The 26,873-nt window shown below is 32.3% G+C and overlaps 1 protein-coding gene across 6 annotated transcripts in view; it reads right to left on the minus strand.

Annotated features, from left to right (window-relative positions):
* The window catches only part of LOC148601228 (uncharacterized), a 75,744-nt gene that overhangs the window by 41,669 nt on the left and 7,202 nt on the right, over positions 1–26,873 (minus strand). For all 6 annotated transcript variants that reach the window (XM_088556893.1, XM_088556894.1, XM_088556896.1 and 3 more), the window contains 18 exons: positions 26,364–26,554; positions 23,807–23,929; positions 22,841–22,971; positions 22,295–22,436; positions 20,574–20,789; positions 19,546–19,737; positions 17,892–17,993; positions 17,232–17,430; positions 16,214–16,362; positions 15,342–15,378; positions 14,571–14,677; positions 12,663–12,895; positions 10,097–10,388; positions 7,654–7,750; positions 6,114–6,290; positions 4,154–4,233; positions 1,518–1,638; positions 1,035–1,223 (listed from right to left, as the gene is read on the minus strand). In XM_088556893.1, the coding sequence (XP_088413019.1) occupies positions 1,035–1,223; positions 1,518–1,638; positions 4,154–4,233; positions 6,114–6,290; positions 7,654–7,750; positions 10,097–10,388; positions 12,663–12,895; positions 14,571–14,677; positions 15,342–15,378; positions 16,214–16,362; positions 17,232–17,430; positions 17,892–17,993; positions 19,546–19,737; positions 20,574–20,789; positions 22,295–22,436; positions 22,841–22,971; positions 23,807–23,929; positions 26,364–26,554 (2,778 nt within the window). The remainder of the gene's footprint in view (positions 1–1,034; positions 1,224–1,517; positions 1,639–4,153; positions 4,234–6,113; positions 6,291–7,653; positions 7,751–10,096; positions 10,389–12,662; positions 12,896–14,570; positions 14,678–15,341; positions 15,379–16,213; positions 16,363–17,231; positions 17,431–17,891; positions 17,994–19,545; positions 19,738–20,573; positions 20,790–22,294; positions 22,437–22,840; positions 22,972–23,806; positions 23,930–26,363; positions 26,555–26,873) is intronic.

A 26,873-nucleotide genomic window follows, 5' to 3' on the forward strand; every position in this document is an offset into this window, starting at 1 on the left:
ATCTGTCATTGATTCATCAAACCAATCCATAAAACCAATGATCTATCCCATTTTACACCATGTGATTGCCAATTAGTTCATATATTATTTGGAATGTATTGTTTCATTTATATTTGAAAATTTCAATGTTCAAAGGGAGATGACTCCAACAAAAATTAGAAGATAAAAATTTCCTATCATTATGTACAACTACATATGGTATCCTACAAGGTTTTAAATAACTGAGTGGCAGTATTGTCTGAGGAGTTACAGTTACAATTACAATTACAACCTGCTTAAGTGGTAAATTTCAAAGGGGCATTCATCCCACAAATTCAGTAGATGAAAAAATCCTTGTAATATGCAATGAATCATGCCCTAACAACCTACAAAATTTTATCATATCCAGTAACTCCACTCCAATAGTTTCAGATTTGCTCTTACATTCTCTTTCCTTGGTATATTTCATGAAATTTCAAAGTTCAAAGGGGCAATTATCCCACAAACTTCATAGGATAAAAAATTCCTGGTAATATGCACAACTATATATCATGTCCTTACTTGTAACCTACAAAGGTTCATGAAATTTTGTTCAGTGGTTTTTGAGGAGTTGGGCTAACAAAGGTTTGATGGACTTACAAATGGACAGGATTAACATGATATATCTTACCTGACCAAAGTGGGGGAGAGATAATTGACAAAGTAGGAAATGAAACACCAGGGATCCCACATGAACCTGATCATGTGTGGGAGACATAACTGACAAAGTAGGAAATGAAACACCAGGGATCCCACATGAACCTGATCATGTGTAGGAGACATAATTGACAAAGTAAGAAATGAAACACCAGGGATCCCACATCATCTTGATCATACTGAACAAGAATAAATATGGCTATGGAATGTCTTGTATGGGAATCTGAACATTTTTTTATTCTGTTTCGAAGACTTGTTTTATTTAAAACAGGTCAACCATCTATCAATTTTTAAAAAATTCCTTTTTTAACAAATTATGGCATGTACTGTGTAGATACTAATTCAATAGGAATACTTACTATGGCCAGGACAAATAAAATGGACTTTCTGTTTTTCTATATTCATGGCAGAGGTCATTGATGGAAACCTCAGATGATTCAGATCAAACTTCTCAGGCAACAAACACAGAAACTGTCGATGGTTGCTATAGAAACTAATCAGTTCATCGCTGACTTGATCTTGGAACTTTAGCAACCTTGACTCCATATCTGAAAGTAGAAGCAAAAGTAACAACATTTAATGTAAACCCCAAGTTCACCATCGAAAGGAAAAAAACATAGCAAAAAATTGAAACATACCAAAGCATTCCAAATAAAACAAAAAACACACGGGAAAATCTGAGAAAAATTAGCAACCTGAACTACACTTATTTCTGTAACTATCACTCATAATAACAGGTTTTCATAATGAAAGACTTTTTCCAAGAGATAAATTTTCGCCACTTTTTCTCACTTGTTAAATTAGCCAAAATGTTGGTGTTGGTTTACGATAGTTGTACTTACAGTATCCAGGGATGTATTTTTCTGAACAAAGTGATGTATTGCTATATTCTCTCGTCCCAATGTGACCTAAGTAATCATAAACTCGCTGAATTTCATCTTCAGTGCAGTCTCCCTTCTGTTCCTGTAGTGTAATGAAACGTATTTGTAAAAGAGGTTTTAAAGTACTTCTCTCTCTAAGAATAAGGCAGAATGTGTATAAGGTTGGGCACATGAAGAAAATGATTATAATATCCAAGTATTCTTACCTTATAACCTCCATAAATACTCATTCAAGTTTTTTTTTTAAATTTGCCTTTTCAAGATATTGATAAGTCAAATTTAGTTGAAATTCACTGCGGAAAAATTTAGTGTAAGTTTTCCCTCACTTTTTCCACAAATATTTGTGTCAGAGATTCTTCAGAATAAATTCAAATAGCTTTTTGACTGTTATCTAGATGTATTTAATATATTTGAGGCAAAATATACCAAATTGAGAAAAATGATGTGTCATCCATTGCCTAATTGTTACATTGAATAGTACTTAGAAAAAGGGTACACATAAAACCTGTCCAAAATGAACTGCCTTGGACTTAAGAATGTGTTCATGTAAGACAAGTGTTCAATGGACACAAGTTTAAAAATGAGTCTGAAGAAGATGGTCTAGAGCTTAATGTCTGGTTCATGGACATATGAATATCTATAAAATTTCCCAGAATTTGGTGATTTAAATACCACTTAAAGTGCCATGTTTGATAAAACTTGCAGAGAAATTTAGCATATATATTTACTTAAATCTTATTGCAGTGTATAGTTTGGAGTTTCTCAAAGGGTATGAAATATTCCTACACAATGCTGTTCAATGAGTAAACCCTTTTTGCAGAGCTATTTGGTAAAAGTGAATGCCTACATATCTCTGTATTTCGCTTTAATCATGCTTCTTAAAATGATCTAGCTGTGCAAACGACTAATAGTTGTTCTTATAGTTGCTTAAAGATGGCCAGTTTTAAGTAATAATATTGGCTTGTTTTTCAACAAGAACTCATTTGAAAATACAAAGAAAGTTTTCATATTCTTGGAAAATCTTAAGAAATGTGTATTTAATTGTAAAATAATATTTAAAAAAAAAACAAAAAACAAAGCACCTTATGGTCATAAATTTTCTTTTAAATTACACTTTCTATCAAGTATTCAGCCTGGAAATATACTTCATCCTTTTTTTAAACTACAACTAGTTGTTGAATTTTTTAAAATGAAAGTAACTATATGTGTCTAACTAAAGCATGAAGCTGGATGGATTGTCATGCTAGATTGAACCCCACTAACACAGCATACTTTCTGATGGAATTACTGTTTCTAATACATTGTAATATTTCAACAAAGTTACAACACAATTGGAAGTAGAAATCAGACAGCCAACAAAATTGCTAACAATGCATTCCCTATCTTCATAAAGCCACATTTCAAATTTAAAACTATCTATCAACAGGAAGTCAAGATAACTGTGATGAACTTGGATAATAAAAACGACAGAAAGACACAAAGGCATAGCACCTGGTATGGTAGGTACTGCTGGACTGCTGGAGCAGTATCAATCAAGTACCTGGTACAGTAGGTACTGCTGGAGCAATATCGATCAAGTACCTGGTACAGTAGGTACTGCTGGAGCAGTATCAATCAAGTACCTGGTACGGTAGGTACTGCTGGAGCAGTATCAATCAAGTACCTAGTACAGTAGGTACTGCTAGAGCGGTATCAATAAAGCACCTGGTACGGTAGGTACTGCTGGACTGCTGGAGCAGTATCAATCAAGTACCTGGTACAGTAGGTACTGCTGGAGCAATATCGATCAAGTACCTGGTACGGTAGGTACTGCTGGAGCAGTATCAATCAAGTACCTAGTACAGTAGGTACTGCTAGAGCGGTATCAATAAAGCACCTGGTACGGTAGGTACTGCTGGAGCAGTATCAATAAAGCACTTGGTACGTTAGGTACTCCTGGTGCAGTATCAATAAAGCACCTGGTACGGTAGATACTGCTGGAGCGGTATCAATAATTATAGTTTGTACATCATTCAGTATCTAAAATTCTTGTCAACAATAAAAAAAAATAGGTATTTTACTTGGTAACTAATTAAAACAAGTTCAAACATATATTTCTGTTACCCCTGCCGTACCAATTGAGATTTGAGTGCTACGCTTTTGAGACATACAAAGTTAACCCAATTTACCATCCACCTGTTGAGTGGAAAATACCAACAGGAGTAAATAACCAAAACCTAGATTTAACGAGTGTGCAGAACTTGTTCTGCGCACCAGATAAATTATCAAGCATTCTTGGCATGAGTGATCATATTCTGGTTATTCACAATAACCAATTAATTATCCTATTTATTATATAGATTTTCTTCATAATATATTGATATTTTTAACATGAATTTTAAAATTCTGTGATTGGCGGGTTGATATTTGTGTTGTTATTTAGGCGAGAGATAGTCTGAGAGTGAAATTACCTATTTATTATTTCAAAGTTGAATTATCGAAATTTATTACACTGGAAACATTTAATAAAACACTGCTATCTATATAATAATATTATATATTATCAGTAAAACAGACAGGCGGACAGACTGACAGACATAAACATGATAAATACTTACATCAGTAAAGAAACCATATGGAACAGGGAGAGCATTTTCTTCTTCACAGTAGGTAGCCCAGTCAAATTGTCGACCATATTCTACAAGAAGAAAGATGCAAAATTAACCAAGCTGATTCAAATTTAAGTACTTCTTGTTTAAGAATCAGGCAAAATGTGCATAAGGTGTGCACATAAAGAAAAGAAACCAAGAGATTTTATTGCATTATCCAAGTATTTATACCACATAACCTCCAGAAATAACCATAAAAGTGTGAGTTAAGTTTGCCTTTTTTGAGTTATTGATAGATCAAATTCAGTTGAAATGCGTGACTGAAAATTTTTTCCCGCAATTTTTCTCTATATAAGCAGTCAAAAAATATCTCAGTAGCAGATGCTTCAAGATAAATTTAAATAGCTTTTCTGTTATTTTCTAGATGTATTGAATAAATTTGATGCAAAAACACCAAATTGAGAAATATAATGTGCTAGTCATTGCATGATTCTTACACAGAACGGTACTTAACTGTGTTTGTTTAAAGCACAATTATTACAACATTTACATATTTGATTTTGGATGTTCCAATAGGTTTAGCAAGTGAAACATCTAAGCGTTGTATTTCATATCCACAAACACATGCTAAATTACAAATCACATAGGAATAACAGATCAAACTCAAATTCAAAAATAATTAACTTTCACATTTTTTTAACACTCCAAGAAAGATAACTCCAATTAATTGAGATAAAAAAATAATTTAACCTATTTGTTTTCCTACCAAGATAACTTATAATAATTCATTGAAATTAAAAATGGCGGAAAAAAAAACTCTGAAATGAAATTCAAACTTTATCCAGACTCCATAAAATCCAAAAAGGGCCAACTTTCACAATCCTTTTATACAGGTGTTTACAAAAAGATAACTCCAATACAAACTTGATCTGTATTTTATGATACTCAAAAACTATACAAAATTTTAAAACGATCTTTTGAAATTTCCTAAAGTTATAATCTGGAAAAAGTGGGGGACAGACAGACAGACAGACAGACAGACACACAACTTTAGGGAGGGGTATCATATAATATCTTGCCACTTCCTGTAGTAGGGTATAAAAACAACACAGTCAAAATGTCAATAATGTGAATTTCCCTGTTGCTTATTAGGCCCAATACACAAATTTTCTAATAATGTGTAATAAATAAGGGGTGGGTAAACTTGAAGAGTTTTAATATATTGGCAAATCCACAAAAATATAGCACAGTGCTTGAGTTTGGTAAGGCTTAACTATTATACCATGGGGAGAACACTGCATAAACATATAACTCATCTCTTCTTATGTAAACCCCACCTGATCTATCTATGTGCCAAATCAATCCAATCCAAAATTTTATTGCTACTAACCATTCACCAAAAAGTGAAGGAAATTGGTAAAATAGTGGAGGCGCTATCCAGACAACAAGCCTAAACCATTGATTTTTTACTAAGCCCCCTCCCAAAAAATTAGTTCCCCTTGACTGATTTTTGTGAAAATCATTCCCATCCATGAGTTTAATGCCACTAACCATTCACCAAAGTTTGAGGGAAATCGGTCAAAAAAGATGTTGTGACGGACACAGGGACAGACGGATGGGTTAAAGGGTAATCAATGGAACCAAGATTCTAGCAGAAATCCAAAGAATGTAAAACAGACACACATAACAAAGAACATAAAATAACCAAAATAATACAAAGTAATACAATTAAAAATGAGCAAATTGGACTCCACTAAAAAATGGGAGCATGGACCGGTGCACTGGTATGGTAAGCCTCCTCTGCTTTTCTGCTTTTTTAAAAACATTATACTCCACACAAAAATTGCATAGGGTTTAATTACAGGTAGTCAACAATTTTTCAATGAAAAAACACAGGTGCTAAAATATATAAATACAATATGTCTCAATCAAAAAGGAAAAAAACAAAATATAACGGTATCATACATACTATTTGGTGGCTGAAGCCCATCTCTGTATTTAGTCATGTTGTTCCGTCCAACGTGAGCAGCAAACCATCCTAGAGGATGAAAGCCTTCAAAGGTCATATCTGCCTCATAGTCGTATCTTCCAGAATTCCAGCCATCAAAGTGAATAAATACTTTCCCAGCTTCTTCATTTACTTGAGCTGCAAAAAGTTCAGAATATTGATCTTTATAATATATTTTTTTTTAAATACTGAATAAACAAACCGCTCCACTTTCTTTCCCTTTTTTCAGTGTAAATCCAGTAACTTGGGGAATAAATCAAAACACAATGATGAAAGGTAGCTATCTCCAATGATATTAACTACTTCACCAAAAAGTCATTTAAAAAAAAATTAGTTATTCAAAAAGCATTTTCAAGTTAAGGTATAAGTAATGCAAAGACAGACATGGTCTTATGCAATTCTCTATCGTGTGCTGACTCTTATCACAGAACAACAAAAATGGAAGGAGTTCATTTCTACAATTATAAATATTGAGTTTTGAGATATCTAAAATTTTAAAAATTCATAAACTAGTTATTTCAATCCCTCAATTCTTTTGTCACATTCTGTGAATTAATAAATTTTCTTCAATTCTATGGCTAAATAAATCAATAAATAAATAAACCACAATTTATCAAGTCAGAGAAATTTATTCAACTTTTAAATTCTTTTATTTCATAAAACTGTTCTCCCAACATGTAGACTGTGTATTAAATAGCAGGGGTTATGAAGGCAAGGGGCCATGGGCCATTTGCCCTTTCTGGCTGAAAATGTCCCTTTAATCTAAAAGAAAACTATACGGTTTCTTAACAAATGGCCCCTTCAGATTTTAAATATCTTTGAAAAGTCCTGAAAATGGCCCCTTTTAAAATTTCCTTTCCAACCACTGAGCTTGTAAGAAAATGTTTATACTAGCAAGATGTCATTCTGATCTTATAGTAGATGGTAATTTAAATACTAAAACAGATCCAGTCCCATTTCCAATCCACAACGCTGTTCATTTTTACTTTACTCCCATTCCAATTACTGTGAAAGAATCATTATTTGTGGGGTACCAATTTTTGGGGGTTTCATGGGTTTGGTAAAACATGAAAGTTAATTCCCAACAAAAAGATAATATCCCATTCGTTTGTATGACAGTGCTGTCAAATCCACAAATTCATGAATCCATAGACTGATCATTTTCCCCTAATCCATAAAAAGTGGTACCTACGAATAAAAGTACTTTCAGAGTACTCAACTTAATAAAAATAAATATTTTTAATTTTTGCTTTAAGATTTGTCAAAAAAAGACTCTATTTTCGCTAAATGGATAACCTACCTATCAAATTCTATGTGGTAGTGTAGGAGGAGTAGTAACTCAAAAGGAAGTCTTTGAAATTGATGAGGTCACAGGCAGTTAAGAATTTTCTCAGACTTAAGTTGTTCTTTAAGTTTTGTGGGGCTAAGGGGGGAATTTTTATATAAAAAGTTTGGAAGTAAACATTTGATCCCTTGTGACATATGACATTTGTCTACATACTTATTGTTGCCACACAAAACATCAGATCTCCTGCATTCATTTTGTCCAGAGCTTCCAGTTTCATCCCAGGCTGAATGGTAGATAAAGCTGTGCTGCTCTATAAATCATGAATTTTTTGTAATCAATTTGATTTTGACGTCATAGTGATATAAAGCTAACTACACTCTTGTACACTTTGATCATAGCCAAACAGCAGAGAAACAGTTAAGTTATCTCTAATACATTTCCATTCAACCAAATGCACACATAATAAGTTTTACCAGCCATATATCAATAGAAAGATTATTATGACTCTGAGCCCAAACTACTGCATGCTTCGCAGACTATGAATTCAAAAGTCTTTGATATCACTATAGGGGACTGAACCCACCACCTCCTGCACTTCACGCTAACATGCTACCCTGACACCAGCTAGGCAGATAGTCAGAAAGAACACTATTATCAAATCCCACAATAGACTTAATGTTATGTTGCCAAAGCACAAAATGCCTGTGATGTTGTTGGTACTGTTGTAAACACTGCCTATGACATCCTGTTCTCAGCATTGTATAATATAACCAATATCATACAATCCTGTAAACAGGATGTAGTTCCTTATATCATATATTTAGATTAAAGTATACCTTTTTTGTAAATGTATTATAAATGTTTGTTTAAACCCTATATCTTGAAACATATATCACATACTCTATACCACGCCTCATGCTGTATAAACCCTTGACCTATATCACCCCGCAGGCTGGTGGCCCTTGGGTGATATAGGAGTCTGGTTGATACAGCATGTGATAAAGATTTTGACATGTTATAATCAGTATACATGACATCTTTAAAATATCAGTGTAAGATGAGGTCATGTGGTATGATAGGTACTCATGTACTTTTGCCTTTTGTTATTTCTACTGAACATTGCCATTCAGGAAGAACAATAAAATAACATTAATACAGTGACCGGTTTTGCAATTCAAGAGGCCATTCAAATATAATTTTTCGATTTACAATAATGAGTTTCTTGCATAAAACACTAAAATTCTCTAAATCAGCATCTTGACAAAAACTCATTTTTTCAATTATTTTACTTTGAATTTGAAAAAATGCTGAAGAGATCATATTGTTCTGCTGTTCTTTGATTCCTCTATAAAACAGTTTTACATTTTGTTAATTGCTTACAAGTATATTGCTGTCCAATGATTTTGGAATTTCATAATACTATTAAGTTGTCATTGATTTTTGTCTATATGTTTAAGTAGCACTCCATGTACGAATCATGCAAGAGTAATCAAGGTAACCAAGGTTATAGCAGTAATCAAAAGAATGCAATCCTGGGACAAAGACCCGACATGGATAACAGACATACACAACAAAGAACACAAAGTAACTAAAATAATACACACAAAGCAACAAAAGCAAATGAGCAAATCAAGACTACATGAAAAACTGGGAGCATGGACCAGGTGTACCGTTAGGGTCCTCTGCTGAAGGGATGTAAAATGTGATTCATGGTTGGAAAGCCTATATATTTTTCATTTTCGATATTTTGTTTAAAATGTCATAGTAAACAGAAAGTAACATGTGGCTTTTCATATAACCCTTGTTCTTAGGAGATAAAAATTATATAAAATGCATTGTAGAATTCAATATTAATTATAAGGGAGATAACTCTGTACATCACACTAAAATACAACAGAAACTATTGGATTTTCAATGTGAATTGTCTCCTAAAAGATTTATATGAATAATTATTAACTGATGACTTAAAATACAATGTAAATTGCCCTTTTAATACAACAGGAGGTTTTAGCAACCATAATTTATACAGGGCAATTGCCCTGTATTAATTTAATACAGGGCACATACCCTGTATTAATTCTGGCCCTGTATAAAAGTTAAACTTGCAAATGAAGAAATTTAAATACATGTATTTTAACAATGAACGTTAATTGTAATATGTTAATTGTTATTGTTCAGATAACAGTGAAAAGAACAGTTGGGGTGAATAAATGCATCAAGTGATCTGGAGTGTTACAGTCTTCACTAGGAAATATGTCATACTGAGCTGTATTTAAAGGTTTGTACAGATAACTCCTGCTATTTTAAGTCATCAGTTAATAAAGGGATCATAAAATGGTTATTTTCATATTAATCCTGTATTATGTCCTCGTACAGTCGTATTGGGTTTCAACCACTTGTATTGGCCCGAGGCGAAGCCGAGGGCCAATACAAGTGATCTCAACCCAATACGACTGTACTTGGACATAATACAGGATTAATATGAAAATAACCATTTAATAACCCTATATTACATATTACATTATACACTTATAAAGCAACTTAATAACAAAAGTAAAAGTATGAAGCATTTCTTGAGGTGTATCACATCTCACAGAATTTGAATGATTCTTACAAAGACTGCTACTTATCATGATTAATACTTAGAGAAACTTACCCCTAATCCACAGTTATGAACCATCAAAACACATTTCATATCAGCTGATTTCTTATCTTTGAAAACAATAACTGGGTTATAATTTCCAGCAGCTAATTTCAGAGAAATCTGACTTTCTCCATCAACAGATAACTTTAACATGTAGACAATGCCCTGACCCTCAGTGACAGAGGTGAATTGCAATGATGTTGTCTTCCCAAGCTGGTCTTTCTTGTACAGTTGTTGTTTGTTTGTGCCATGTAATAATTCTCCTGTTTTGAAGGAGTAGGCTAAACAAGTGTTCATCCCTGACCTAGATAACAAACATAAATCTAGGTAATTTCAAGCTTAGAAAAATGTCTTGACATATTTAAATAAAGAGCATCAGCAGATACAACTGTCCCCAATAAGCTCTCTATGATGAAATTATCAGCTAATGGTAATATAGAGCCCTTAATTCTTAGTAAGACTCGTCCCCAAAATGCCTCCAAAAAATGCATTGATCTGAAATCATGATATTACCAGTACATTTATTATGAATTAATCAAAGGTTAACCAAACAAGAGGCTCCCAGGAGCCTGAATTGCTTTTCAAGGGCAATAACTCTTAACAAGAAATTGTCCGACAATTTTGACTCCATGAAGACTTTGGTAGGACTTATCAGGAGGATCATTTCATCAATCGAAAGTTTCATTCTATCTATTATAATTTTCAAGATATTGACTGAAAAAAAACAACGTAATTTTTGGCCTTTCAAGGCCAATAACTCTTATATAGAGTCATCTGACAACTTTGATCCCTGAAGACTTTTGTAGGCCTTGTAATAAGAATCATTTCAGCAATTGAAAGTTTCATTCTATCTATCATAGTTTTCAAGATATAGGCTGAAAATTGTAAAAAAAAAGTCATTTTTCACCTCTCAAGGGCAATAACCCTTACATGGAGTCATCTGACAACTTTGATCTCTGAAGACTTTTGTAGGCCTTATAATAAGGCTATTTCAGCAATTGAAAGATATTGGCAAAACCTTACGGTTTTGGAGATATATGCAAAAAACTACTGTACGACTCCTATGTTCTAATTTTAGTAAATTCGGCCATGTTTAACAGATCAAAAATACAAACACTCATTTAGTTAAGGATACCCTAAAAAATCAAAATACCAACTTTCATTGAATTCTGTATAGTAGCTTTTTAGGAGAAGATTTTTGAAAGTATACTATCAAAAACAGCGAAAAAGATTCAAAAAGGGCAATAACTCCAACATGGGTCAACAGATTTTCACCAAAACTCGACCACAGAGAGATCTCATCATGCTGAATACTTTAACCCGATGTCAGAATTTGGCTAAACATAACCCTTTTGGAGATATATGCAAAAATCTGCTGTCTGACCCCGATGTTCTATTTTTTAGTAACGGTGGCCATGTTTTTTAACCGATCAAAAATCCAAACGGTCAGACATTGCAGACTTTTGTAGAACTCTTCAAGCTGAAGAAGTAAGGTTTATTATCTAATATCTCTTACAAGTTTTAAAATATATAGAAATTGGTGAATGAAGCCCTGTAGTCTAATAATAGCAATGTCAGCCATGATTTAAGCTTAATCTACATAATCGATACAATTTTTCAAATAGATACCCTAAAGATGCTGGTGACCGAGTGTTATATTAGTCCACTTATGGGGTTTCAGAGGAGAAGATTTTTAGAGAAAAGTTAACAAAGGATGACAGATAAAGATGATGAGGGATGAAGGACACCTTGTAGGCCAAGTGATCTAAAAATATGTCTGTTGAAGATTACCCTACCTAGCCAATTTTTTCTGCCTACTCTACAACATTTTATTGGAATTTTTTTTTATGAAATACAATTAAAAGTATCAATTTTTAGTTGAGATCAATTACAGTCAAGATAACTGTTGTCTACATAAAATAATTTTAAATAAATAAAATGATTTTTCTGGATTTTTTTATCCGATGTAACCTTTAACAGACATATTTTTGTCTTGGCCTATTATCCATCTTTCTGAAAACTGTAGGAAGAATTTATATTTTTTTTATAATACATACAATGAGGACATTCAAGGAAAAGTATTGGTCTTCCTCTGATCAAATGACTATTTCCTGATAAACTGCCTTAGATAGTTAACACATCTCTCTGAAAAAATTTGCCCGATATACTGTATATTTCAGTGCATTTGAATTTTAAGTCGACATCTCGAGATTTTAGATCTAGTACAGTAGAGATTATTTTTGGCTCTGCTACTCTTTGAGTACAAAATTTCAAATATTTTATTGTCGTGTAAACATAATAATGTTTGTGATAAACAAAAGCCAATAACACAATTAACTACAAATCATACAATAATGACAAATGCAAATATGAGACTATTTAAAGTAGGACATGAAAAAAGTTATGCTTCTTCTACCCTCATTTCTAATGACTGTTTCAAAAAAGGAGCCAATAAATTTTACATGCACCTTTAAAGATGGATTAAGTTTTTATATACAGTCATGTCTTCAAAGTATAAGAACAGACACAAAGACCCAAAGCCCACGTTTGCCCAATATACTGTATTTTTGCTTTATACCTTAATTCTAAGTGGACATCTTGAGACTTTAGATCTAGTACAGTGAAGCTGATTTCTGGCTCTGTTACTGGTCCTAAGTTACCAAGTAGAACAACTGACGGGAAGTTCTCTCCCTTTTCCACAGTCGGAAACAGCTGGTCAATATCTAGGACACATGATCCTTTCTGAAGTGAGTTTTTGTTCTTTTCAAACATGAAAGATGTCTCAGGCAACTGAAGTTGCTTCATCATGTGCTGTGAAAAGAGCAAGGTCTTTTTAGTGGTTATTGATGCACTGCTGGGTTTTCTTAATATACGTACATAATAACTTTTATAAGTGTTTTAATACAATGTATGAGATTTGAGAATGGAAAATATTTGGAGACAAATTGTAAAAAAAAAGAAATAAAAAACCTTGCGCAAATTTTTCACTGAGTTTCTTCACCTATTTGAGCATAAATGTACAAAAACACATTATCTCCCATATGTGGTTATGCTTCAGTATTACATGTACCCAAGATACCTAAAGTTTACATGTCCATACTATAATATAAAATGATGATTTTGTTCTTTATATACTGTTAAATGATTACATTGAAGCAAGATGGAAGGGGAGAAAAGCATTAGAGTGAGAGTATAAAGTCATCACTTATCCATCAATAAGATACTCCCAACTTTCTAAAAAAAACATAGGTAGAATGGATTTTTTTCTTTCCTTGGACTATTTTTATGTTTTGATAGATATTAAGTAGCTGTCTTTGTAAGAATCATGCAAAATTTAAAAAAGGGATACACCCCAAAAAAGGCTACATATTTTTATTTTTGTAATTAAGTTGTTTTATTGGTCTATACTATGAAATATGTAATTATTCATTCAAATCTGCCTGCTCTTAGGAGATAATCGACATTGAAAATACAGTAGATCCTATTGTATTTGAGCGCCATTTACAGAGTTACCTCCCTTAATTTTGAAATCTACAGTGCATTCTATATAATTTTTATCTCCTAAGAGCATAGGTTATATGAAAAACCACATGTTTATTTCTGTTTACTATGACATTTCAAACAAAATATCAAAAATAAAAATATGTAGGCTTTTTACCCATGAATCACATTTTGCATGATCCTTACCTGGAGTACTACTTTTTTTATTATTTTTTAAATTTTTTTATAATTTCTATAAATTCTCTACTAAGCAGAGAAAGAAAATCCTCTATACTCTATATTCTTGTACTTAATTACGGAAGCAGGTTTAAGGCCACCTTAAAACAAATGTGGTAATTACCACATCCTACAGCGAAATTACAATACTGTATGTTAAAATTATAGTTGTGTTGAAAGTTGTAATTACAATATAATATGTCAAATTACAACATAGTTAAATGATATCCTAAGTTGGACATAGCTATGTCATAATTTTGAGATAAGATGTTGTAAATGCGACATATTATTTTTTTTTTCAAGTGGCCCTAATTGGCTTTTGTACTTTTAAAAGTACTTCTCTGTCTAAGAATCGGGCAAAATGTGTGGCACATGAAGGTAAAAAACACATGAGATTTTATTGTATGAACCAAGTACATATACCTGATAATCTCCAGAAATAACCATCAAGTGAAAGTAAAGTTTGCCTTTTTTAAGATATGGATAGGTCTTATTTAGTTGAAATGCGCTATGGAAAAATGGAGGGAAAGTTTTCCCAAACTGTTTCCTTATATAAGCAGTAAAAAATTATCTATGTCACAGATGCTTCATGATAAATTCAAATAGCTTTTCAGTTGTTTTCCAGATGCATTGAATATATCTGAGGCCAAAAACACCAAATTAAAAATTATGATGTGCCACTCATTGCCTGATTCTTACACAGAATGGTACTTAATACCCTTACAGTATTGAAAATCTGAAACCTAATGAAAACAAGATAACCACTTACTAGCATAAACCCACTCTGTCTTGATGGGGTATTACATTTCCTACACTGTATTTTAGCTCCTCCTTCGACTGATATCATGCTGTGACCATAGACTACCCCATGAATATCTACAGTATTATCACAATACAAAAGACATGGTATGCATAATTCTATTTATATATATTTTCAGCACATTCAATTTTTTTAGTATGATTACTGCACTTATTCAATTATAAAACATGCATGTGTAACTTTGTTAGTGCATAAATTTTGAATTTTATTATGAAGTAATGCAACTTTATAAAAGGCATCACACAGTTTGGAAAGGACATAAGCTATCTACTGAAATGTGACTTTACTCCTGGCCAGATGAATTTTCAAAAATCTTTGAAGAAGTCGTATCATGATTTTTGAAGATAAATTATAATCATAGTAGGATAACAGAGGGCAGTGTTCTTCTATTCGACATTCCCATCACCACCTATGTATAACTATAGGACTTTCTCATGTTTCTTTATTCTAACCATATTTTTGCAAGAAACAATATGTTTATCTCACATTTAAATCAACCAAACTAAGAATTATAACTCAGGCAAAGTGCCAATTTCAAACACAATCTGTATCATTTTTATCTTAAAAGTGCAAGAACTGAAAGGTAACCAATACTAGTTGTTTGGTTTGTAACTGTTTCTGAATTAGAAATAAAAGAGAATTTTGTGTGTTCTTTGGTGTATAAATTACCTCCTGTCTGATTTTTATAAAGACTGATATAAACACCACTATAGAACTTACCTTTAGGTACGGTGAGCAGTTTTTCCTTCATTACTGTCTGAAATTCAATTTTTTAAAGAAATATTGTACATCAATTGATGAACAACATGTGATATAAATGGATCATGGATGCATGGATTCTGATTGATTATTAAAGTGGTATATAATGATGATGTCCAGAGAGAAAGTTTGTCTTCCCTTGCACACTTACCCTACCAGTGCACCTGGTCCATGTTCAAGATTTTAGTTGAGTTTGGGTTGCTTATATACTTAGTTTCCATATACACTTTATTTTGGTTTACAAGTTAATATTTCTGTTTTCTTTGTCTAATCATTGTCCCTGATCTGTGTTATTCTGATTACCATTCTTATGCTGGTTCCCTTGATTTCCCTTGATTACTAGTAAATGATAATCTCCTGATGAAATGGCAACTCTTAGGTGTAATAAACAGGACATTTCAGAAGGAGGTTCAAGTTTTTACCTGACATAAATTTAAATACTAATAGGATAATTAATTGGATAGAGTGAATAACCAAAACAATTATCACGAGTGCTGAAGAATGCCAAGATTTGACGTGTGTGCGGAAATTGTTCCGCCCACAAGTTAAATCTTCAAGCATTCTTGGCACGAGTGATCATATTCTGGTTATTCATGATAAACAATTGATTATCCTATTAATTATATAGATCTCCTTCATAATTATTTGATATTTTCAATATGAATTTTATAATTGATTGGATTGATATCAAAGTTGTGACGTTTTGGTGGAAGAAAGTCATTTGATAAAACACTGCTATCTATATAATAAAAATAAAAAACTAGTTGCATGTTTGCAATATTAAAATAAATAAAATATTTTATAAACTCACAGTATGTTGCTATGATATATACCTTGTAAGGAATTCCATTGTTTGTCAGCACATAATCTACCACCATTTTGAATTTCTTCCCTGTATGGACAAGTATTTTTGATGTTTTCTCTGCTAAATTTCCTTTATCTATATTGGCTGATTGAACCAAAAGTTCAATACTGGGAGAACCTTCAATTAAATCCAATAAAAGTGATACGTAGTTTCGATGTTTTCAGTATACAAATTGAAAGGATTCTTCTTTTCGTTGGAAACCAAATTTTGTAGTTTGGCCTACCCATGAAAACCATGAAAACTTGTACTAGTACTGGTACTAGTTCTTTCACAGTTAATATGCCACTTTGAGAGAAAGTTTTTGCATTGTTGTTAAAATATTTTTTGGCCGTCTTACATGTACCTGTATTATATTTGAGTTATAAACAACCCATAAGCCAAAAATATTTCAACTGTTATGATTTTCACAGGGAATGACCTACTTACCTTCCGAATGCCAGATGTCACGCCCAGATTTTTGTTGGAGTTTAACTTGCAAGTTTGTAAGTGCTTCAGTTTTTTGTGTGCCATCTTCTTTTCCAGTTTAAACTTTATATATGTAATTGTATGCTTTACTTTGATGTCTACATTCTGTTTTTCACATTTTAATGTCTCTAAATTGTCTATTTTGATGCTGCTGTATATTTCGTCGATATTTCATCAGTCATACAACTACCTGCATGAATCTTAATCTGTTCAACTACATTTGCCAAATTTACCATAACTGTTACACAATTTTGACAGGAAAAATTGTCTTCAATGATAAAATTTAAAATATGTTAAATTTTTACGTAATCACTCATACCATACATTTCAGGGGCGATTCTAGACCCTTTGAAAAGGAGGGTTGCTAGCTGGAATTCCTCAGAAAAAAGGGGGTGCTAGGATATTCTTCACAACTTTATGTCAATTTTACACATACATGACATAAAAATGACGAACTTTCTAATAAAAAAGGAAGGTGCCAACCCCCTGCACCTCCCTTTTGGATCTGCCACTGCATTTACCTGTGTTATTCATAAGCTGTACAACAACCTGGGCCAAATTTTCCACAATAGTAACACCATTTTTCCAGAGCATGATTGGTCTTCTTATGTTATTAGTAAAATTAACAATCTGGGCCATAATTTCAGATGAGACCCTATGGTACAGGGTAAATGTGTATTTTATCTGCTGGACCTTGGATTCATCTCCTATATACTCAGCCTGAAATGATTTTTGAGAAAGGTTTGTCACCATATCACTTATACCCCCATTCATACAATGTACAATAACAAATATTTTTGGGAAAACACATGTGAATCAATCTGAATTAAACCCCACTTGCTAAGTTCACACTTGACCTATGAGCATGCATTTCAATTGAAAAGAATACCTTTCTTGTAAAAAGTAAAAATGAAAACTCCCCCTATTAACATGAAAAAGAGAATGAACTGTAAGCATATTTATACTGATGACAAATAATTCAAGAACAATGCATAACTTAAGATTAATGTAGACTTTTCCAAGTACAGCTATAGGCTGTAATCATCAGAATAAACAATAAACAAAATACACATTTTTGAAACCAAATTCCTAAATTTAGTTCTGTAAAAAATCTCAGTTATTTGGTGTATATAAAATGATGGAAGCTTTGCTATCAGTTATATTTAAAGAGTATTACTTACCATAGGTATAGGAGGTTCTGTTTCTAGGTCTCTGTAGGCAACAAATGCAATTCTACTGGCCAAGCCTAAATCTAAGGTAGTCAACATTCCAACTGGATTCTTCTTCAAGTACAGGAAGAAAGTAACATTATATAAATATGACAGGTTTAAGTGTTTATATACACTGAAACCTGTCTAAACTAAACCCTTTGTGAAATTTAACATTTGATTGGTTTAGACAGGTGTTTAGTTTAGTTAATTTAAGTGTCTGGTTTACAAGGCTTTTGGATTCTTTTGGATTTAATTTCAGTGTCTGGTTTAGAAAGGCTTTTGGATTCTTTCGGGTTTAATTTCAGTGTCTGGTTTAGAATGCTTTTGGATTCTTTCGGGTTTAATTTCAGTGTCTGGTTTAGAACGCTTTTGGATTCTTTCGGGTTTAATTTCAGTGTCTGGTTTAGAATGCTTTTGGATTCTTTCGGGTTTAATTTCAGTGTCTGGTTTAGAACGCTTTTGGATTCTTTCGGGTTTAATTTCAGTGTCTGGTTTAGAATGCTTTTGGATTCTTTCGGGTTTAATTTCAGTGTCTGGTTTAGAACGCTTTTGGATTCTTTCGGGTTTAATTTCAGTGTCTGGTTTAGAATGCTTTTGGATTCTTTCGGGTTTAATTTCAGTGTCTGGTTTAGAACGCTTTTGGATTCTTTCGGGTTTAATTTCAGTGTCTGGTTTAGAATGCTTTTGGATTCTTTCGGGTTTAATTTCAGTGTCTGGTTTAGAACGCTTTTGGATTCTTTCGGGTTTAATTTCAGTGTCTGGTTTAGAACGCTTTTGGATTTTTTTGGGTTTGATTTAGACAGGTTTTACAATACATAATGAAATTATTACATTTACTGTGCATATCAATAAAATGCATGTATTTCATTGAACAATTAGCTTTTTCAGTGATGTTACATTTGATGTCATTACAAGTAGCTATTAAAATATGCCATTATAACTATCACAATTACCAAATTACCAATGACCACTGTGTTTTGCATTTCCAAAATATTTCACCTTCGTAAAGGAAATAACCAACATTCTTTTTAACATTCAATTAAATCTGTTAATCATGAATCACTAATGGGGATGCTCTATTGCTTTTGGTCAGAAATCCTTTAGGCTTCATCTTTAAAGTGTGTACAGAGAGCTATATTATTGTAGCTAGGCTCTTAAAAATTTTTGTGGTTTTCAATTTTGTAAAGAAAATGTTGAAAACATAACAGTTGTAAAGAAATCACTGAATTTAAAGTGCCATGAAAAAAAGATGAACTTTTTTATTTGATACACCATGAAAAATAGAAAGTCCAAAAGGACAGTCCACATTATCTTGTGTATTGATTAGCTCACTTGTGCATGTTGTGCCCCTTGAGTTTGACACTTTGTTTTAGTACATTAAAAATCCACTAGACAATTGTACAAGACTATATATGAACTTAAGAAAACTTCACTAAATTCATTAAAAATAAATCACAGTTAAAATTCGTAGAAAATACGGAAAAACTGTATAAAAAGAAGTTGCACCTTTATGAGTTTGAAACAAGTGGTTCACGATATGTCTTACATATATTCAAGATTTTAAGCTACATGTGTAAGCTTGGATGGTTCCATTTTGTGAAGTTTGAATGTACATCATATTTACCTCCCCTAGTTTGACTTCCTGTGACTTCTTTTCAATATCAGTTAATAGTACAACACTGCTGGTTTCCGAGATGGCAGCAAAAAGTCCGACATTTTGTTGGTATTCAGCCACTGTAGATAGTAGCTTAGAAAACCAACTTGGGTCCATAATTAATGGATGACTATCAGGCCTATCTATATACAACAGCTTTCCCTGAAAATGAATAGCGAAGTAAAACAGTTTTCCCTTAAAATGTATAGCAAAATTCAACAGCTTTCCCTGAAAATGTATAGCAAAATTCAACAGCTATCCCTTAAAATGTGAAGCAAAATTAAACAGCTTTCCCTGAAAATGTATAGCAAAATTAAACAGCTTTCCTTGAAAATGTGTAGTAAAATTAAACAGTTTTGACAGAAAATGTATGTCAAAATTAAACAGCTTTCCATGTAAATGTATTGCAAAATTTAACAATTTTGACAGAAAACGTATTGCAAAATTTAAGTTTTGACAGTAAATGTATAGCAAAATTATATGTTTACCTATCCACAATCAGGATAAATTGGTCTTTAGTGTGTCCTTGTCTCATTATTTGATTTTCAGTATATGTTAAAGAACTTTTATTGTTCTGTTACCATGAATTTTATCACTGTTGTTGTCTGAGCCTTCCAGAGCTTACTTAAAAGGTGTGTTTACACTCATTGAAGACTTTTTGGTGATCTCGGTAAGTATTATCTATTTTATAAAGGTTATATGATGGTGTATTTGTTGCTTTTCACCATATTTTTTTCTCATTTCATCCACATCTTTCAAAGACTTGTACTTAAGATAGTAGACCTAGGGTAAGGGACACAACACTTACAAATCATTGGAACATTTGTATTCAGCATTTTACACCAATCTCATGTAAGCAACAAAGTAACTTGGACTAATTTCATTCTGTTTCAAATGAAAGCTTGATAGGCTTTGTTGAAATTGAATATAATACAAACATATCACTGATTTCAAAAGTAATGTCCCTTATCCTAGGTCTACCTCCTTAAATAACTTACAAAATAATGAAGACATTCCATTGTCCTATCTGTTGTTCTTATTCCACCTTCAAGGGAAATAACTCCTCCTGCTGATGTACTTCTAAACATCTGAATACTTTTATCAGAGCAAACATATTGGAACAAAACATCAGACAATTCTTCATATTCTGGGTACAATTCAAATGTCTTCTGTGCAGCTTTCAAAAGATCATCCTTCAAACTGAGGCTTAGCTTCTGAAAGAAACAAATAAACAGGTATGATAAACCTTATAATATGGACCTCTGTTTTTGCTTTTTTTTTTTTATAAGGGGCAAGTAATTCAAGACCCATGAAAAATTAGAAATAAATGAATAAATAAAAGCAAAAGGGAGTTGATTAAGTATAACATTTTGCTAGTGAAAATGACAAAATTACTCACACATAAGGAACAAATTTCAGACTTTAAAATTGACATGAACATGTATATAAACATTTCAGTCTTCCAAAAGATATTTTCTGTATTAATATGTAAAGTCAAAAGTATACCTTAGAAGCAGTGGCCCAAAAAGTCTAATTTTGTGAAGGACAGAGCAATCTGATTAATGCTTCATGTCAAACCCAATATCTCAATGTGGTAGTTCAACAAAGAAATTGCATTGCTCCATTAAGGATACACCCACTCCCCCCTCCAGTAATCTTATGGTCAGAATATGACAAAAGTAGTTGAACAGGAAATTGATGTTGCTTCAGTCTGAAATTAAATCCCATAATACCATGAACATGACATACCTATATAAAGATTCCATCAAAATATTAGCAGAGAAAACTGTAAAGATAAAGTGGCTAGAGGAACAGATAGATAAATAATGTAAACATACCATGATCATAAACTGTTATCACAGAGATATGTCCTGTCTGTTGCATATGGTGACTGTTATTCAATATTTGATAGTGACTGTTATGCCATGTGCACGACAGAGATATGATATTGTAATGAAGTGATGCTAATGCAACTTAGCACACTAAATGTTATTGCCCTAGCATAAGTGGTTCATGTTCAACTGACCCAATAAAACCTTGAAAAATAATTTCAAAGTCAATAGACCGCGACTGCAGGGGCATATGCATGAAAAAGATATGAAACTGTATTGTAATGATGCTAATGCAACTGCATACCAAACTGACCTAATAAGAAACAAAACATAAAATGTTAACAAGACATTTCAAATTTCAAAATCAATAAAAGTCATTGCCTATGACTGTGCTGGCATACGCAGGAAATGAAAACAGAATTGTGATCCAATGAGGCTAATGTAACTGCATACCAAATATGATAGACCCAGCAGAAGTGATTAATGTTTAACTGACCTACTCAGAAAACTTAAGAATTAAAATCTTAATAAATTTAGAGTCAATAGACCATAACTGTAGGGGCATATGCATATGGATAAAGAACTATGATGTAATAATGCAAAAGCAACTGTATCTCCAAATGTGATTGACCCACTACATGTAGTAAATGTTAGACAGACCTAATAAAAAACTTAACATCTTGAAGAGGACGCAGACACAAACCCTGACCACCATTCCAATGGCAGAAAAGAAACATTTGAGTCTCACCATCCCTACCTTTTGTCCCAAGGGAGACAATTATATACCTCCTTCAGCAGGGGAAGAACCAATAAAACAACAATAGAAATTCAGGTCAGGTGCATTAACTTAGATTGAAAAAATGTTTCATGCAAGCATTTATACAAACTTGACTGTTTTCTTTAACTGCTACCAGGAACTGTGTGCTTTGTTCTTCCAATGCTTCAAGAACTCTTTTAGTGGAGATAAAGCTGGTCTGATCTAAGTCACTGATGCGATTTTCTTCAGGGTTCCCATTTTTATCTGCAATGCTGAAATATGAAAATTAACTTGTGTTTACATGTTTACGTATATACGTATATCATACAAACATTAAAGTGTAAGGCAGGCACTGATATATGAAATTTGTTTTGTTTTTTTTGTTTTTTTTTTGTTTTTTGGAAATTTTGTAACCATTATTCAAATGTCTTAAAAAGCCTATTTTTATACATTACATGTAGTAATTAAGTTAAACAAAATCCCAAACATACAAAATTGATGGAAATCTCATTGCATTTGGCACATTCTTTTTATACTTAATACAACGTGAAAACAAAAGGAGTGGGAAGCACAAACCTTGTGATGGAGAGACAGATGAAATAACAGATGAACAGATGGACAGACACTTAACAGACCTTTGAAACAGTAAAGATGGAAAATATAATGAAAGCCTCACAGAGTTTCTTTCTGTTTCTTTAATTCCTCCTTCATCTTGTCAACCTTAGCAGTAAAAGCCTTGGCATACTGGTCCACTTTGACAGCCGCATTCTCAACGAGTCCAAGGAATAATACACGTGCTTTGTTAACCTGAAAACAATCAAGCAAAAAAAAAAAAGTCTCCCACTTACACAATAGAGTAACAATTTTCACTGTTCAATCAAGAAAAAAGAATTTTGCTTATGATACCACTTAAAATAAGTCAGTCTCTAGCATGGCAAGACCCTCAGGGTAAATCCCCCTTTTCTCACCTGCTGCTTAGTGGTGTAATAAGTAGTAGAGCAGTTGTTCAACTTGAAAATCAATGATTCTAGATACTTTTAAAGGCCCTTACAAACCTCCCCCTACAATGGGGCATTTTAACAAAATCTGAGGCTATTTCATAGTGATTCTATGAAGATAGTTAAGGGTTTAATGTAAATGAAATTTAGAATAATCAATGTTTGAACGATAGCCACATTTAAAAGGTAAAAAAGGAACTAAATACAAATAAAATAAGAATAAAATGTAAAAACACATTTATCTATTTGTTTTTACATTTTATTCATACTTTATTCGTATTTAGTTCCATTTTTACCTTTTACATGTGGCTATTGTTCACACATTGATTATTCTTATTGATGGTTAAATTTGAGCCACCTCACAAAATAGATTATTTTTAAGTGAAATTTAGTTATGCTGACCTGGTTTCTCTTGTTTAAAACTATAAAAGTATAGTACTGCCAGCAGAATACATAAAACTGAGCCATTGAAACTCCCACATTGTGTGAAGGTACATTTATTCATAAATTTTTGTGGTTTGTCAAAATTTCAAATTTCTTTGTTTTATGGACCTATGATGCATGTTCAGACTAACCCATCAAAACCATAAAAATTGGTATTCCACAACATTTATGTCATCCACTCTTTATAATATACTACTGACCTTTTCTATGACCTGACAATAAGCAGAAAACAGCCAGGACACGATCTCTTCTTCTGTCTTTCCATCAACTTCATATACCACAACCACAACAGATCTCTTGGATAAAATCCGGAACATAATATCCTGGAAAATCCAGATTTGTGAAGTCATTAATATTATGTATACAAATGATTTAATTACATACAGTTACCTGTACTTAAAATGTATCAAGCTGTACCTGCAGACTGCCCAGTGGTGTGAAGGTTTCCTCGTCATTCATTTAAAAGACCCATGGGTGGCATTGAGATGACATTTTTCATCCTTGTGGGATTGTTGCTTCTTTGACACATCCATCATATCATTTTATCTGAATTGAGCAATTAAAATTTGAGACAGAGTTCATGAAAAATTCCTGAAAATTGAGGCTTCACAAGAATTTCAAGTGAACTTTTCATTCAAATTTCATATATGTGAATTTTATTTGAAAAGCACATTTACTTCATGTGAACCTTGACTCACAAGAATTTCTCCTTATCAATATTTCCCTGTGTATAATAGGAGGGTCAAATTTTGGAAGTTCCGAATTGACAAAAATGACAGTTAATTTCAAGTTGGAAAGGGAGTTTTAATACCAGGAATATTCTGTTTTCTGTTGTTGCTTATCAAACTTAAAACAAGAAATCTGTGAGCAATGACTCACTAGTGATACCCCTGCTTACAATCACAATATAAGGAAAATATAAAAAATCATTGTTAAACAGAAAGATGTTGTGCAATATCTGAAAATGAAGTTTACCATTTGGCATACCTACAGGAAGAATGTGTTAAAATTTCATGTTGCTGTGATGAGTAGTTGCTAAGAAAAGTGTGAAGAAAATTTCAGCTTAAAAAAAATTAACAAAGTCCTTGGTAAACATAATGTTGCAATTCATTTTTTCCAAAAATGTATCCCACCATATAGCATACCTACAGGAAGAAGATTTTAAAATTTCAAGTGGCTGTGATGAGTAGTTACTGAGAAGTCTAAGACAAAACTAAAACAGATTACCCCTCTCTAAAGGGGTATTGAAAAACTTTGTAAAGCTATTTCAAAAATGTAACAACCAGTTATTTAGAATTTTTTAAAACTTTTCTGTAAATGCACAGGGAAACCTGTATAAACTCTCACTAAACAAATTTTGAAGTCATTTTCACTGTCATTTGCAGCTGTATAAACTGAAAATCTAGCTGGTCTAAACTGAACAAAACCAGAAACAAAGACCATTAAAAAAACCATCAAGTTCTTGAATAAATACCCAAAACGGCTTACAGAGATGGCCAATATATACGAAGCCACACACCAAATTTGAAATCAATTAATTCATTGCAACTAAATTTAGATGGACAGATAGATGAACAGACAGACACAGTGATTCTAATATACCTGCTATCTGATGTGTGGAGGTATAATACGAGGTAATAAACATAAATACTTCAGATCTCCGGTTCATAAAAAAAATCTTGTTCTTCAAAACAATAGTCTAAATAGATCTGAATGAACAAAATATGGGGTCTAGGACATAAGCCCACCCCCAGACTGAAGCCCCCAATCTCATAATAAGCTTAATGTTAATGTAAAAGTGTATATTTTTATATCTGTTTTTTGTGTGTATTTTTTTCATTTTTTCTTTTGTTTTGTGTTCCTTTGATATTGGTATTGAATTTTTTATTAGCCTTTTTTTTTGTGTGTGTATTTTGTAATTCTATTTAGTGTATTTAGAAAGTTTCTGTCATGTAATAAAATGTTTTATTTCTGTGTATTTGGTTTTTTTAAGGGTATACTCATTTTATATTTGATGTTATATTTCTTATTACCAGAATCATTTGAATTTCATCAATGAAATGAGAAAAGCTGCCAGTAATACAATTTTTACAAAGAAAACAAAATGACGTTTTTAGATATATTTCCTTTATAAAGAGTGTATATCTGACAACTGTTATCATTTTATTGATAAAATATTGTCTTAAAAAGAAATAAAAAGTTAAAATAAGTAATTGACTATACCATTCATCCAAACTTTAAATCTTAGACTAAAATAAAATTTCAAAACGAAAAAAAAAAATTAAATTTTACAATTCCAGTATTTATACATTTTTATATTAATCCACGTAGTTTAAGTTGCAATGAATAATCAAGGGAACCATGGTTATAGCGGTAATCAAAAGAATGTAATCCAGGGACAAAGACCAGACATGGAAAACAGACATACACAACAAAGAACATAAAGTAACTAAAATCATACATACAAAGTAACAAAAGTAAATGAGCAACTCAGACTCCACTAAAAACTGGGAACATGGACCAGGTGCACCAGTAGGGTAAGCGTACCCTGCTTTTTTAGAAACACCCGCCGAGTTGCTCATTAAAAGTCAAAAAAATAAAATTCAAATTTTACACTTTCAGTATTAATTGAAATATTATTCATAATTGATTAAATAATTTCCCATGGGGGGGGCTCTTGTCCTGATCCCCAAAATATGGGTTAAAGAAAAAGATTTAAAGAACATTAATTTGATATTATATAACACTTGTATCTACCTCTTCACATTCATAAACGTTAGCCAGTATATCTGTATTCTTTAGTTTGACTCCATCCCTGTAGTTAATAGGTAAATTATTACCACCGGCTTCACCAGTAATCATTGGCATGATTCGTGTGGATGACTTCTGTTGGTGAATAATACATACTTTTACCAAGTTCTTACTTGGTTGCTTCTTGTATGCTTCACCTAAAGAATGAAATTATGTTTGTTACTTAATTAAAGAACCTTAGTGAAAGCACTCACATACCCAACAAGTCCACATACTGGATGCTCAAATAAAAATTTTTGATAAAAAAAGAAAATTCAAGGAGCTTTAATTCATAAAAAATCAATATGAAACATACACTTGATCTGTTATCTATCATTGTACATTGTAGACTCACATACCAAAAATCAGCTCAATATCTGAAGTATTGAGGAAAAAAAAATAGGAAAACTGTTATTTTTATGAGATTTGCAAAGTCCAAGACCTGTTACTTCAGTAAAAATCATCACAGCAAAACAT

This window comes from Perna viridis, chromosome 12 (assembly GCF_037379345.1).
Source record: "Perna viridis isolate PV_CMFRI_1.1 ecotype Kerala chromosome 12, ASM3737934v1, whole genome shotgun sequence".
NCBI classification, from domain to species: Eukaryota; Metazoa; Mollusca; class Bivalvia; order Mytilida; family Mytilidae; genus Perna; species Perna viridis.